The sequence below is a fragment of the Bubalus bubalis genome, chromosome 7 (genome assembly GCF_019923935.1).
Source record: "Bubalus bubalis isolate 160015118507 breed Murrah chromosome 7, NDDB_SH_1, whole genome shotgun sequence".
In the NCBI taxonomy this organism is placed as follows: domain Eukaryota; kingdom Metazoa; phylum Chordata; class Mammalia; order Artiodactyla; family Bovidae; genus Bubalus; species Bubalus bubalis.
The window spans coordinates 7009542-7025307 of record NC_059163.1 but is presented as its reverse complement, the minus strand read 5'-3'; the positions used below and the strand labels follow the sequence as shown (position 1 = coordinate 7025307).

Genomic DNA, 15766 nt, shown 5'->3' with positions numbered 1-15766 from the left:
TGTTCTAATGAGAATGGGCAGATGGCAACAAATAAATATATATGTCAACTGGTGATAAATACCATGGAAAAAGAAATCTCTATAAGGTGGTTGAGGAGCTCCAAGGGGGTGGCGGGGAGGCAATTATTGTAAGCATTCAGGGAGGATGTCTCTCTGATAAAATGAAATATGAGCAGAGCCTTGAGGGAAATGAAAGAGAGAGAGAGTCCGAAAATGCTTGGGACAGAGAGTTCTAAGCAGATCCACTGCAAAGGCTCGGAGCCAAGAGGATTCAAGTGTAGATCCTACAAGGCCTTGTAGACCATTGAAGGATTTTGTGCTTAACTCTGTTAAAAGAGGGAGGTCACTGGAGAATTTTGAGCAAAGGAATGATATGACCTCACTTACACACTAAACAATTCACTCTGGCTTCAATACAGAGAATGGATTGTAGGTAAGTGAGGCTGGAAGCAGAGAAGTCAGGAGAAGGTCGCTCAGTAGAGTCCGACTCTTTGTGACCCCATGGACCGTAGTCCATGGAATTCTCCAGGCAAGAATACTGGAGTGGGTAGCATTTCCCTTCTCCAGGGGATCTGCCCAGCCCAGGGATCAAACCCAGGTCTCCCACATTGCAGGCAGATTCCTTACCAGCTGAGCCAAAAGGGAAGCTTAAATCAGAAGACTCTTACAAAAAGTCCCTAAGAGATAACCATGCCAGACCAGGGTGGCAACAGTGAGGTGTTTAGAGCTGGTTGGATTCTCAATATAATATGAAGGTGAAGCAGGTAAGGTTTCTGATGGACTGGACGTGATGTGTCGTGTGAGAGTCACAGAGGACTCAAGGATGACTCCGATGTTTCTGGCCTGGTGGGGGAAAAGATGGAGTTCTGTGCATTATAGCATGCAGATGACACCACCCTTATGGCAGAAAGTGAAGAAGAATTAAAAAGCCTCTTGATGAACATGAAAGAGGAGAGTGAAAAAGTTGGCTTAAAGCTCAACATTCAGAAAACTAAGATCATGGCATCTGGTCCTGTCACTTCATGGCAAATAGATAGAGAAATAGTGGAAACAGTGGCAGACTTTATTTTGGGGGGCTCCAAAATCACTGCAGATGGTGGTTGCAGCCATGAAATAAAAAGACACATACTCCTTGGAGGAAAAGTTGTGACCAACCTAGATAGCATATTAAAAAGCAGAGACATTACTTTGTCAACAAAGGTCCATCTAGTCAAGGCTATGGTTTTTCCAGTAGTCATGAATGGATGTGAGAGTTGAACTATAAAGAAAGCTGAGCACCGAAGAATTGATGCTTTTGAACTGTGGTGTTGGAGAAGACTCTTGAGAGTCCCTTGGACTGCTAGGAGATCCAACCAGTCTATCCTAAAGGAAATCAGTCCTGAATGTTCATTGGAAGGACTGATGTTGAAACTGAAACTCCAATACTTTGGCCACCTCATGTGAAGAGCTGACTCATTTGAAAAGACCCTGATGCTGGGAAAGATTGAAGGCAGGAGAAGAAGGGGACAACAGAGGATGAGATGGTTGGATGACATCACCAACTTAATGGACATGAGTTTGGGTAAACTCAAGGGGTTGGTGATGGACAGGGAGGCCTGGTGTGTTGCAGTCCATGGGGTTGCAAAGAGTCAGACCCAACTGAATGATTGAACTGAACTGTGCCGTATAGCAAGGAAGGCTGCAGGACATGCAGATTCAGGGTGATGACAAGGAGCTTGTTTGGGGCCCAGGTAGTAGAGTGGTAAAGAATCTGGCTGCCAATGCAAGAGACACGGGTTCAATCCCTGGCTCAGGAAGATCCCCTAGAGTGGGAAATGGCAACCCAATCCAGTATTCTTGCCTGGAACATTTCAGGAACAGAGGAGCCTGGCGGGGTCACAAAGAGCTGGACACAACTAAGTGACTGAGCACACACACAGGAAGGTGTCTGTGGAGCATGTGCATACTTGAGTCTGGAGTTCTGGGGAGATGTGTGGACCTTGGTCTAACTGTGGGGAGTTTCAGTAGGCAGACAGTACTTAAAGTCAAGAGACGAGACACGCTCACCAAGGGAGTGAGTTGAGGGAGGCTCTTCCCCAGACACTGTCACGCGTGGTGCTCACCAGACCAGCAGTTTGAGCAGGAGAAGCAGTGGGCAGGCGAAGAACTGGAAAAGAGTGTGCCTGAGAAGCCAAGAAAAGAAGGTCTTGCAAGAAAAAGAAGGCAACGAGTCACTTTCCTTACTTACCGCCTTTGATGGGGCAACTAAGCTGAGGATTGAGGACTGAACATGAGACATGGTGATGCGGAGGTCCTCATGAAGAAGAAAAGCTAAAATTTTACATAGCCTCCTTCTCCTTCTGCCTCTGTAACTCAACTTGCAAAGTCTGGATCATATAGGTCACGTAGTCTCAGAAAGTGGGGACTCACAACACTAGGAATTGGAGCTTATCTCACTCACACTTGTCCTGCTCTTTGCAACTGCCCAGCCCCTGCAAACCTGTTTAATCAAGTGTAAAGATCAGGCACCCCTCTCCCCGTCTTGACTGCTGTTCCTGCGTGCACGTGAAATCTCTTAGTTTAAACCAGCCTATTAACAGCTGGTGTTGCCCATTGTAGTCTGTCTACAAAAGCTCTGTAACCCCTTTGTTCAGGGCTCAGATCTTGGAGTATTAACTCCTCTGGGCCCGCCAGCGTAATAAACCTGAGTTCTCCAACTCTCCGAGTGGTGCTTGGTTTCTCGAGGACTGGTTTCTGCAACACTCAGAGATGCTGGCAAGAGCACAGTCAGGAAGTGCTGGGCTCAAAACACTGATTTGGAAAGAGAGGGTCTGAGGAGTTCCTTGTAGAGGGCTGAACAATTGAGTGATGGGTAGAAAGAGACATGAAACCCAGAGAGAGCTTTTTTTAAGGAAACGGCCTTTGTACACAGATGGGAATGAACCCAAAAAGCAGGAAGAATGGATTATGCAGGTAAAGGGGGGAGACCGTCTGAATCAAGGTCCTGGACAGGGAGAGGGTGGAAGCAGGACCCAGGCAGAGACCTTGGCCCAGATGGGAGCAGGACAGACCACAGGAGCTATTGGAAGCAGAGGGGATGCCATGATTCAGTGGGGTGGGGCAGGGGAGGGAAGGGGGCCTCTCTGGCCTCACCTCTTTGCCCTTGAAATGAGAACCAAAGCCAAGAGCAGAGAGTGAGGAGGGACAGAATGGTGGACATTTGAAGGGAGAGGAAAGTGAAAGTCACTCAGGCGTGTCCGACTCTTTGCGACCCCATGGATTGTAGCCTGCCAAGCTTCTGTGTCCATGGGATTCTCCAAGCAAAAATACTGGAGTGAGTAGCCATTCCCTTCTCGAAGGGATCTTCCCAACCCAGGAATGGAACCCAGGTCTCTTGCCTTGCAGGCAGATTCTTTAACGTCTGATCCACCAGGGAAGGGAGAGGAGAGGCTATGAAATAATCGTTCCGGAGCTAGATTTCCACCAGGGTCGTCGGACACCAAGGGCAGAACCCTCTCCTGAGTCCCACCTCCTGCACAGGAAAGCCAGGTTCCTTGCCAAGCTCTGGGGACTGAGGGTCCAGCCTCCTTCCTTCTCCTCTGGGGTTCATGTCCATCAGGCCTGGGGCCTAAGAATGTATTCCTTGGGGCTGGACTCAGCTCAAACACTTCCCTAGCCATCAAGGTTAGCTTTAGAGTTGTCAATAGTAAGAAGAAAGATGTTTGGCTGAGTTCAAAGGGCCTGACTTCTTCTTTGTTCTTTGCCTGTCAGGGAGGAGCCACCTCCGAGAAAATGAAGTCCAAGGAAGAAAAAGTGAAAATAATTACAGAGGTGAGTGGTGGCTTAGATGTACCTGACAGATGTGTGAGTGTGTGTATGCACGTGTGTCACACGTGTTGGTGAATGGAAGTTAGGCCAGCAACAAGCATTTATTGCACACATACTGCAAGTGTAGGGCTTCCGCAATGGCTCAGAGGTAAAGAATCCACCCGCAATGCAGGAGACACAGGAAATGCGGGTTCGATCCCTGGGTCAGGAAGATCCCCTAGAGGAGGGCATGACAACCCACTCCAGTATTCTTGCCAGGAGAATCCCATGGACAGAGGAGCCTGGCGGGCTACAGTCCATGGGGTCACAAAGAGTCGGACTTGACTGAGCATGCTTTGTCATCATTTCGTGAATTCCAACAGACAGCAGTTCTGAGTTACCACCTACGACAGGGCCCAGTTCTGCTGAAGCACCTGGTCTCCAAAGAAATTCAACATGAGGGTAACAATTATAGATTATGACAGCTAATAAAATCCCCACAGGGTCCTGCAATTTCTAACTCTTTCTGTGCAAAACATCATTAAACACCATCTGGAGCAGAGGAGGAAGGCCAGCTCCAGTTTGGAGATTATAGACCACCAAACAGAAAAGAAAGTATTCCTCTCAGTCTTTGCTTCTCTCTTGGCTCCAGTGCTTAGTAACTTGAGACCACAGAGGCAGAAATGGGACAATATGCTGTTTTCAATATGTACTTCACAAGCCTGAAGGAATCCAGATCAGACCAGGAAGACTCACTTTAAGCAAGATAAGTACTAACAACTTAGCTCCATCTAGCTGTGTTCATTCATTCACGCAACAAAGATGGATTGTGCCTCTGGTCCCTGGCGCTACAACACTGAAAAAAACCCTGAGTCCTCTTGGAATTCACATTCGGTCTAATTTGAGGTCCTTCTGCACAGCTTTCCATTGATGGAGGATCGAAACTTGATTGGAAAGCCAAAAAAAAAAAAAATATATATATATATATATATATATGAAGATTTCTCACAAGTCCGATCTAAGTCAATAAGAACTTTGACTTGAATTAAGAGCCATAGTTGCACACTCAACATTAATGTCTTATAATCCAAGTTGGTGAATTCCTGGTAGGCCCTGAAGAAGAAGGCTTAAAAGAGGGTGGGGCTCGCACCCAGCGGACGTCAGTTGGATCAGGTCCTGTAGACAAAGGCCGTGCCCCTTCCCTGGCTGGGACCTCACTTCCCTCCGCAGTTAAGGCTCAGGTCTCCTCTAACTGAGGCCAAGCACACTGTGGTGTGGTTAGAGCCCAGCCCAGCAAACTGTATGCCATTTCTTTGAAACCTTATATGATTCAAATCCATGCTTTGTGTTCCAAATTCCAGCAGAAGTACCGAAATTTCCCAATTTCAGGAAAAAAATGTCAAATAAATCTGGTATCGCAGGAGAGGTTCTAGATTCATCCCGCAACCTCTTTTACACTCAGAGGTGCTTGTGCTCTGGTTTGAAAAAGTCAGACTAGAAAACTTTAAAGCTGGAAACTAGAGAAGCTTCAGTTTTAAAAACTTTTGACCACAAATTTAGAAAGCATCATGTGGAAAAAGAAACCAAATTGGCACTGTTACAGGATTTCTCCCCTTTCAAAAAGACCTGCAAAAATTTCCATTAAGTCCAAACATCCATGGTGATTTCACACGTACCTTCATTAACCTCTACCGGCTTGTAAGGCTGGGAGCAGAGAAGCCCAAGCCTGGAAACCCTTAGGCTGATTCTGTCTTCTTGGGCTAGGGGCCTCCATCTGGGTCAGAACATCGGTCCTGGAAGATCCACTTGCTGGTGGCCTTCATGATGTTATGACTTTTGAAGGAAGTCACCAGGCACCTCTTGTGCCCACAAGGCCTGGAACACAGTGAAAGTGAAAAAGTCACTCAGTCGTGTCTGACTCTTTGCAACCCCATGGACTATACAGTCCATGGAATTCTCCAGGCCAGAACACAGGAGTGGGTGGCCTTTCCCGTTTCCAGGGCATCTTCACAACCCAGGGATTGAACTCAGGTCTCCCACATTGCAGGTGGATTCTTTTACCATCTGAGCCACAAGGAAAGCCCCCTGGAACACAGTAAGCACCCAGTTAATGCCCCAGGCCTGAATGGGCACCTGGGGCCATGGAATCTCCAACACCATCTCATTGACCATCTTTCCATCTGGATACAACTTTTCAAGAATGTGTCTCTTTGGAGCAAAGCAGATGGTGGCTGTGTAGCTCTGTCAACTGCCCCTTCAGCCACATTCGGCAGTAGGGGGTGTAGGGTCCAGGCCAAGGCGGTCATCGGAACACCTAAGAATCCCACCCCTCTTCCTTTCTTACCATTTTTTCTGATTTACACATACACACTAAGTGACCACACTTCCATTTGCATTTTCACAAAGGAGTTCATTGACAACGGTGAGGATGCAGAAGAGGAAAGACAGAAGAAGCCCTTGAAGGTTCCAAGACAAAAAAGAAAGAAGCAGGTAGGGACGGCAGAAGCCCGCGTCTGCCTACTGGGCTGTCGGAGAAGAGCCCACCGCATCCAGAGGGGCCGCGCGGCCTCCCGTGGGTACCAGCACTTGGGATTCTCTGGAGGAGACAGGGATGCGGGTGGGTGGTCCAGGTGAAGGGCCTCATGGATGACCCTCACCATGAAGCCATGGGCAGCGTTTGGAGCATCTTTCCCCTAAGGTTTCTCCCATCCCTGGAGAGAAGTTTGGAAGTGCTGGAAAGAGGCCCTTCAGTACCGTCATTGTCGACCGCAACTCAGCACTTGCCATGGCTGCTTGCCATCTGCCTCGACCAGGATGAAAGCACGAGCTGCTGTAGCCACTGACCTCCAACATCCCCTGGAGGAGTTCAGGGTGGAGAGCAGACAGGAGGCGCTCTGTGCTCTGCGAAACTGGCAGGATAGGTCATAGTCAGATGTTCTCAGGAGCTGATTTTACGAGCCCACTTCTTACATCTCCTTGTATCTAGAAAAACACTAAACTCCTTCATGGGGACGACTGTTTCTCGTGACTAGCAGAAGCTTCACGAGACCAGCAGAAACTTTCTACAAAAAAAAAAAAATACGTGCTTGATTGCATGTACCCACCCTTTACCAAAATCACTAATATACCGTCTTTTCCCCCTCCCTCTTTGGAGCAGCTTCTCCAGAAGCTGCTATCAGAGGTGCTGTCTCCCAAGCTGCAGTCCTCATTTTGGCCCAAATAAAACTTAACTCGCAGCTCCCATATCGTGCATCTTTTTTTTTTAAGTCGACATCATCAAAGGCCATAAACTAAGATGTGCAGTAGATGGCAGTGCAGGATAACAAATCTTGGGAACTCCCACTTTCTCCAACTCCAAGCCCAAATTCCGGCTCGGTCTAAACCAGAGGCCAACCCCCTTCTCCCGGGCGGAGTGCTGGCTGGTGGTCCCGCCCCTGGCCCTGCTCTCCCTCAGAAGCTGCCCTTCCTGGCTTAGAGCATCCTGGGTAAGAGCCACCTTCTCAAGGTAAATAGATGCCCTTGCCAAGGAGTCGTCCCCTGTGGAGGGAGGCAGGAAAGATCTCGTGGAGGGGCAGTTTGATCGGGAAAATCCAGATGCCAGCAAGGGAGGAGGGAGGAAGAGGGAACGCCATTTTGAGCCAGCAGTCACGTGATGCGACTGCCTGGAGGGGGAGCCAGGGAGGTGGGGAGGGCAGTGGGAGAGCTGAAGTCTGGAGATAGACCCCCTTTTCAGCTCCCTGCCTCACCCAGCACCATCCCATTGGGACAAACTGGGCCTTGGCGCCTCCTTCTCTGCTGGTGGATGGAGCGGGCCGGTGGGGGTGGCGGGGGGAGGGAAGTGGTACCCGGCCAGAGGGCTGGTCCCCTGGCCACTCAGGGAGCTTTAACCCTTCCTGCAGGGCCAGCCGGGGGCCAGGGAGCCCCAAGGAGACAGCAGATGAGCCAGTGCAGAAGCAAAGAGCTCAAGTTCCCAGTTCCAAGGCCACAGGCACAGTGAGCAGGGGTGACCAGGGTGGAGGTGCAGCTACTGAGCTGGAGGAAGGCATGGGGATGGAGAGAAGGTGTGCACTTTCCAGAGACATGTCTTTCCTCCACTGCACAGGAGCCCTGATCAAGACCACGTGCAGTTGTCCGGGCTTTGTGAGAAATCTGGGGGACGGTTTCTAACCCCAGTGGCACTTCAGAATCACTAGAGGATTTTTTAATATATATCAGATGTCTCAGGTCTACCCCAGGACATTTATTTAAGTCAGAATGTCTGTGGTTTACCAAGTGCCTGACAGGTAGCAGCATCTCAGTGAATGGGCTTTTTATTTCCCTTCGTTTACAGTGAGGAAGGAAGGTAGGCAGTTCACTAACTCACCCAGAGTCCCACTGTACATTGGGGTTCAGAGGCCAGCCTTTGGCTGGTCCAAAGGCCATCACTCACCTGTGGCCTCCATTGCTCCTTCTGCTCACCTGCCCACCCTCCTCTAAGAGTCTGCGGGAGGAGTCAGAGGCTGGTGTTTGCCTTAGATTAACCCACAACATTTTGACTGCTTCTTTCAAATGGGCTTCCCTGGTGGTTCAGTAGTAAAGTACCTGCCTACCAATGCAGCAGAAGCAGTTTCGATCCCTGGTCAGGAAGATCCCCTGGAGTAGGAAATGGCAACCCACTCCAGTGTTCTTGCCTGGAGAACCCCATGGACAGAGGAAGAGGAGTCTGGCAGGCTGCAGTCCATGGGGTCGCAAAGAATCAGACAACCGAGCATACTCTCTCACCAAATGAGTTAGGGCTGGGATCAAGCAGTCTGATCCCGATTTTTATAGTTCCCTTTCCTCCAAATTTTACAGAGTGCTACACATTGTACCTAGAAAAAGTGAAAATACTCATTTTATTTTAGGATGCCTGGGTCACTCTCTCCAACAAGAAACCTCTTAGAGAAAAGATCACCACTGCTTCCTGTGGGGTGAGAGGGTGGTGACCACAGACATCCAGGTGACAGAGACCAGGATTATCTAGATCTGAATAGGATCGAGGCCTGTCCCTTTGCTAAGTGACCCACCTCATCCCGAGACAGGATCTGAGTCAACCAAAGCTCTGGGAGCCACAACCTCTGACTCTATGCCCACAGCTGCCGGCTGCCGGCCGTGAGGAAATGGTGTTGGAAAACTCCCCTGTGGACCAACAGGAGCCGGTACAAGAGGGCTCTGACACCCGCCTCCTGGGCATGACGAGCCGACGGGGCGCCCGGAGTAAGTGTCTCTGCATTCAGTTCATTCGGTATTTATCTGCTGCCTCCTGTGACTGGCACAGAGCAACACAGGCACTTGTCATGGGAACTGTTTTGTTTTTTTTTTTTGGTACGTGTCCACCACCCTCCACAACACTTCACCCCAGTTCTGAGAGTAAATTTCTAGGTTAGCATCTGTCTGGGAGACAGGACACAACCACAGGACATAGTTATATAGCTACAGAATTTTGGAAGCAAATAATCAGATAGGTAGAAATTCAAAGGCAGGTGAAATAGCAAGGCATATTTGTCAATGATGGGACTGGAATCTGATGATGGAAAATCTGAGGATGTCTCTGAGGCTCTCAGAGACCTTGTCCTTTGAGGGCCCCTTCTCTCATCCCTCCCCCAACCCCTCCCACAACACATACACACTCAATTTCCCCTCCAGGAACCATGGCCTGTATTTTACCACAGGATTACTCTTCCTCAACACAGTGACCATTATTCATTATCTGCTCATTGTAGGGAAAATTATTACCCCTCACTTGTTGCTTTAAAAAAAAAAATCTATTTACTTAATTATTTGGCTGCTTCGGGTCTTAATTGCGACACATGGGATCTTAGATCTTTGTTGCAGCATGCAGGATCTCTAGTTGTGGCATGTGGGATCTGGTTCCCTGACCAGCGATTGAACCGGGCTCCCTGCATTGGGGAATCTTAGCCACTGGACCACCAGGGAAGTCCTTGTTCCTTTTTTCAAGCAATGGATTAGACCAGAGAAGGAAGTGTGTTACACTTCTTAACTGTTACATAATTATTACTCAGTTGTTACCCTATTTCCCTGTAACTAAGCTGGGGAGTAAAGTACCTATTGGAAATTAGAGAGCTTTTGGAAGTAAGCTCATCTGAAGTCCGACCCTAAGAAAAATGCGGTTCCCATCTGAGAGCAATAACACAATAGGACTGGTACAAGTGACTAGAGCAGAACCACGCTTTAGTCCACACAGCTGCTTCCGTTCCTAAATGCACAGAATTGTTCATTACCAAAGATTACAGTTTATCTTGGTGTGCTCAGACTGCCCGAATATACTATACCATAGCCTGGATGGCTCAAAAAAACAAACTTTTATTTTCTCACAAATTCTGGAGGCTAGAAGTCCACGATCAAGGTGCCCACGGGGTCAGCCTCCAGTGAGGCCTTTCTTCCTGTCTTGTAGGTGGCCGCCATCTCCCTGTGTATTCCCTCTGGTGTCTCCTCCTAGAAGGACACTAACCCTTTTGCACTGGGGCCCCATCGCATAGCCTCTTCATGACCTCTTTAGGGGCCCTATCCCCAAATACAGTCACACTGAGGGTCAGGGCTTCAACTTACAAATGTGGGGACAGTTCAGTCCATAGCACAACTATGGAATATTTAATTACCTGTTTTAAGCTCAAGGGGGAAGAAAATGTCAGAATGTGTCCAGGAATAAAGGCTCTGTGAAATGTGAATTCTTTCCTTCTTTCTAAAATGGGAGAGATAACACTTCAGTATCACCATGGGGTTGATTGTGAGGATCAAATCAAGAGGATGTGCAAACATTTTAAATAGTGTGTGCTGTTTTAAATGTTTAAATAATATGCATTAGTATTCTAAATTAGAGATTGAAATGGCAACCCACTCCAGTATGCTTGCCTAGAAAAATCCCATGGACAGAGGAGCCTGGGGGGCTACAGTCCATGGGGTCGCAAAGAGTCAGATACAGCTGAGCACTTGTCAGCAGCAGTATTCTAAATAGATAAATACACAGTAAATAAGGGGGTTTAGAGGGAGATAAGGGCTTCCCAGGTGGCACTAGTGGTAAACAACCCATCTGCCAAAGCAGGAGACACAGAGATATGGGTTTGAGCCCCGGTTGGAAAGATTCCCTGGAGAAGGAAATGGCAGCCCACTCCAATATCCTTGCCTGGAAAATTCCATGGACAGAGGAGCCTGATGGGCTACAGTCCATGGGGTCGCAGAGTGTCAGACACGACTGTGCACACATCTAGTAGTATAGTGAAAAGTGAAACTGAAAGTCACTCAGTCATGTCCGATTCTTTGCGACCCCATGGAGTATACAGTCCATGGAATTCTCCAGACCAGAATACTGGAGCGGGTAGCCTTTCCTTTCTCCAGGGAATCTTCCCGACCAACAGATTGAACCCTGGTCTCCCACGTTGCAGGTGGATTCTTTACCAGCTGAGCCACAAGGGACGCCCAAGACAAACACAACCATCATCTGGCACACTGGCCGGGAATCGAACCCGGGTCTCCCACGTGGGAGGCGAGAATTCTACCTCTGAACCACCAATGCGGTAGTATAGTAGAGAGAGATAAAAGACAATCTATGCATTAGTCCAAAAGAAAAAGATTAAAACCACTATGTATGATTTGAAGAGGGAAGGGACGATCCAATGCTAAGGTGTGCCTGCCTGAGAAAGGTTGTGACCAGCCTGGCGCTCAGGGCAGAGCTGGAGGCTGATGCTGATTCGGCAGCACTGGTGAGCGAGATGTAGAGAAAACCCCAAATGAGCTGGGGGGCACTAGGTGGATGAGCAGCCTGAGTGGACAGGCATCCATCAGAAACGAGAGGTCAAGACCAGCAGGAAGCAGTCAGTGGTCAAGAGGGCAGATCAGGTCTCATTCACTGTGTCAATGCAGGTCAGAGTGAGAGGCAGATGCGTTCGAGGAATGAGGATCCCAAGGAGACTGCCTGAGACAGGCATACATCAGAAGCCATACAGGACATGCAGGAATCTCCGTGGGGGGGTCCTGGGGACCGAGGGCTCCAGACCGAGAGCTCTGAAACACAAAAACGAGTGCAGAAAACAGTGCATCTGAAAGCCTCCGTGTCTCTTTTTTAAAGTTAATTGTTATTGGAGTATAGTTGCTTTACCATGTTGTGTTAGTTTCTGCGGTACAGCAAAATGAATCAGACATATGCATACATACGTCTCCTCCTTTTAAATGTCCCTTCCCATTCACGTGACCACAGAGCATTAAGTAGAGTTCCCTGTGCTAGACCCTGGAGGAGGGCATGGCAACCCACTTCAGTATCCTTGCCGGGAGAATCCCATGGACAGAGGAGCCTGGCGGGCTACAGTCCATGGGGTCACAAAGAGTTGGACACGACTGAGAGACTAGGTGTGCATGCATGCCTGTGCCATAGAGTAAGTTCTCATTAGTTGTCTATTTTAAGTTGCTTCAGTCACGTCCTAAGTCCTTGAGACCCTTTGGTCAGTAGTCCACCAGACTCCTCTGTCCATGGGATTTCCCAGGCAAGAATACTGGAGTGGATTGCCATGCCCTCCTCCAAGGGATCTTCCTGACCCAGAGATCAAACCCATGGCTCCTGCGTCTCCTGCCTTACAGGCAGATTCTTTACATTGAGCTGCCAGGAAAGCCCCGTCTATTTTATACATAGTATCACTGGTATATGTGTGTCAACCCCAATCTCCCAGTTCCTCCCACTGCTCCCTTGGTGTCTATACATTCATTCTTCTCTACGTTTGTGTCTCTGTTTCTGCTTTGCAAATAGGTTTATCCGCACCATTATTCTGATTCCACATATGTGCATTAATAGACAATACTTGTTTTTCTCTCTCTGACTTGCTTCACTCTGTATGATAGTCTCTAGGTCCACCCATGTCTCTGCAAACGGCACGATTGTCTAGCAAAAGGGATTTCCATCATGCAGGCATGTTTTCTACTTGACCCCTTTTCTTATTTTTCCACAATGAAACTGGAAACATAAACTTATTTCCTGTACTAACAACATTTCAGCTCATCTATTAAGGTTTTATATGTATGGTTATCAAAGGAATTTGGATATTCTCAAAGTAAATCTGATGTCACCAAGGCAACTGCCAAGAATCCTAAACAGAGTACCCTTGGGGACCCTATTTTTCATTATGAAAATTCAAATCTACACAGAAGTAAAAAGTATAGTGAAGCGTATATTATCCAAGGATTAACAAGATTTTGCCACATTTTTTTTTTCTTCTTGTCTTTGCCAGAGAATTTTTAATTATTAAAAAAAAACATAAAACTTTCCATCTCAATCGTTTTTCAAGGTACAGTTGAGTAGAATTACCTATATTCACGCTGTTGTGCAGTAGATCTCCAGAACTAGTTCATTTTGTAAAATTGAAATGCTATCCCTGTTAAAGAGCAGCTCCCCACTTTTCCTCCCCTGGGCCCTGGAAACCACTCTCTGTTTCAGTGAATTTGACTACTTTGGATACCTCTTGGGCTTCCCTGCTGTCTCAGTGGGAAGGAATCTACTTGCAGTGCAGGAGATGAAAGAGAAATGGGTTTGATCCCAGGGTGGGGAAGATCCCCTAGAGAAGGAAATGGCAACCCACTCCAGTATTCTTGCCTGGAGAATCCCATGGACAGAGGAGCCTGGTGTACTCCATTCCATAGAGTCGCAAAGAGTCAGACCCAACTGAAGCACCCAAGCACGTGCACACACAGATGCCTAGTGTGAGTGGAATCATACAGTATCTGTCTTTGTGACTGGCTAACTTCACTTGACATCATGTCTTCAAGGTTCATATTGTAGCTTGTGACAGGGACCCCTTTTAAGGCTGAATAATATTCCATGTATCCCAAGACTACCCTTGGCTTATCCATTTATCCTTCATGAACTTTTGGGTTGCTTCTCCCTCTTGACTATTGCTAATAATGCTGCTTTCAATATGAACATGCAAATACCTCTTCAAGATCCTACTTTTAATTTTGTTGGATATATACCAAGAAGTGAAATTCCTGGTTCCTATGGTATTTCTAGGCTTCCCAGGTGTCTCAGTGGCAAAGAATCCACCTGCCAATGCAAGAGACATGGGTTTGACCCCTGGGTCCAGAAGATCCCCTGGAGAAGGTAATGGCAACCCACTCCATTATTCTTACTTGGAGAAGCCCATGGATAGAAGCTACAGTCTACAGGGTCACAAAGACTTGGACATGACTAAACATGAGCAAGAACAAATATGACATTTCTAATTTGAATTTTTTGAGGAAACCATCATTACTCTTTTCCATACCAGGTACACCAAAGTTTTACATGTCCACCAACAATGCACAAAGCTTCCCATTTTTCCATATCTTCACCAACACTGGTTGTTTTCCTTTTGTTTGTTTGTTTTTTAATAGTAGCCACCCTCATTTATGTGAGATGATATCACACGGTGGTTTTACTTTGTGTTTTTCTAATGAGTAGTTGTAGCTCAGTCAATAAAGAATCTGCCTGCCGTGCAGGAGACCCGGGTTCGATCCCTGGATTGGGAAGATCCCCTGGAGAAGGAAATGGAAACCCACTCCAGTATCCTTGCCTGGAAAATCTCATGGACACAGGAGTCTGGTGGGCTTCAGTCCGTAGGGTTGCAAAGAATCAGGCACAACTGAGCAACTAACACTTACTTACTTTAATGAGTAGTGATGTTGGCCATCTTTTCACAAGCTTGTTGACCAGTTATCATCATTGCAGAAAGGCCTATCCCTTGACCATTTTCTGATCAGATTACTTGCTTTCTTGTTATTATTGTTGAGTTGTAGGAGTTCTTTACATATCCTGGGCAATAATCCCTTATCAGATATATGATTTGTAAATATTCTCTTCCACTCCATACTTCGTCTTCTTACTCTGTTGACTGTGTCCTCCAAGGCACAGAAGTTTGAAGTATTTTAGCCATTGTCTACTTTAATCCTCGTTGCCTGTGATTTTGGTGTCACATCCAAGAAATCATTACCAATCTCAGTGTCAGAAGATTTCCTCTGTGTTTTTCTAGCAATTTTATAATTTTAGGTCTTACAATTATGACTTCAATCCATCTTGAGTTTATTGTATAAGGTAAGGGCCAACTTCATTCTTTCCCATGTGGATAGCAAGTTTCCCATCACCATTTGTGGAAGATACTGTCTTTTCTCCAGTGAGTGATCTTCACATCCTTGTTGAAGATTATTTGGCCATATCTTCAAGGTTTTATTTCTGAGCTCTCTATTCTATTTTATTGCTCTATATGTCTGTCTTTGTGCCAGTACCCACTCCAGTACTCTTGCCTGGAAAATCCCATGGATGGAGGAGCCTGGTAGGCTGCAGTCCATGGGGTCGCTAAGAGTCGGACACGACTGAGCGACTTCCCTTTCACTTCTCACTTTCATGCATTGGAGAAGGAAATGGCAGCCCACTCCAGCGTTCTTGCCTGGAGAATCCCAGGGATGGGGGAGCCTGGTGGGCTACCGTCTATGGGGTCGCACAGAGTCAGACACGACTGAAGCGACTTAGCAGCAGCAGCAGCCCACTGTTTTCATTGCTGTAGCTTTTTAATGTTTTCAAATCATGAAGTCTGAGCCTGCAACTTCGCTCTTTTTCAAAATTGGTTTGGCTATTGGAAGGTCCCTTAATAATCCATATGAATTTTAGGATGAATTTTTTAATGAGAGAAATGCCATCGAGACGGTGATAGTGATTGCACTAAGTCTATTGATTGCCTCAGTAGTATTGACATTTAATAGTGTCAAGTTTTCCAGTCTTTGAATATGAGATGACTTTCCATTTATTTGTGTCTTTAATTTCTCTCAGCAGTGTTTTATAGTGTACAAGTGTTTTCCCTCTTGGGTTAAATCCATTCCTAAGTGTTTTATTTTCATGCTATTATAAATGCAACCATTTTCTTAGTTTCCCTTTTTAGATGTTTCATGGTTAGTGTATAGAGACACAACTAATTTTTGCATATGAATT

General features: G+C 47.0%; 1 protein-coding gene and 1 non-coding gene across 5 annotated transcripts in view; one reads left to right on the top strand and one right to left on the bottom strand.

Moving 5' to 3' along the window:
• CC2D2A (coiled-coil and C2 domain containing 2A) overlaps positions 1–15766 on the top strand; it is a 131544-nt gene that overhangs the window by 3742 nt on the left and 112036 nt on the right. For 2 of the 4 annotated variants that reach the window (XM_044945624.2, XM_006054939.4), the window contains exons 2-4: positions 3751–3810; positions 6193–6276; positions 8901–9021. In XM_044945624.2, the coding sequence (XP_044801559.2) occupies positions 3772–3810; positions 6193–6276; positions 8901–9021 (244 nt within the window). In that variant the 5' untranslated portion in view covers positions 3751–3771. Of the gene's footprint in view, positions 1–3750; positions 3811–6192; positions 6277–7115; positions 7292–7685; positions 7780–8900; positions 9022–15766 lie in introns of those variants that run through there. The other 2 variants (XM_044945626.2, XM_044945625.2) reach the window with 2 other exon arrangements.
• Positions 11268–11338, bottom strand: TRNAG-CCC. The gene has a single exon. It is a non-coding gene; the product is annotated as a tRNA-Gly (tRNA).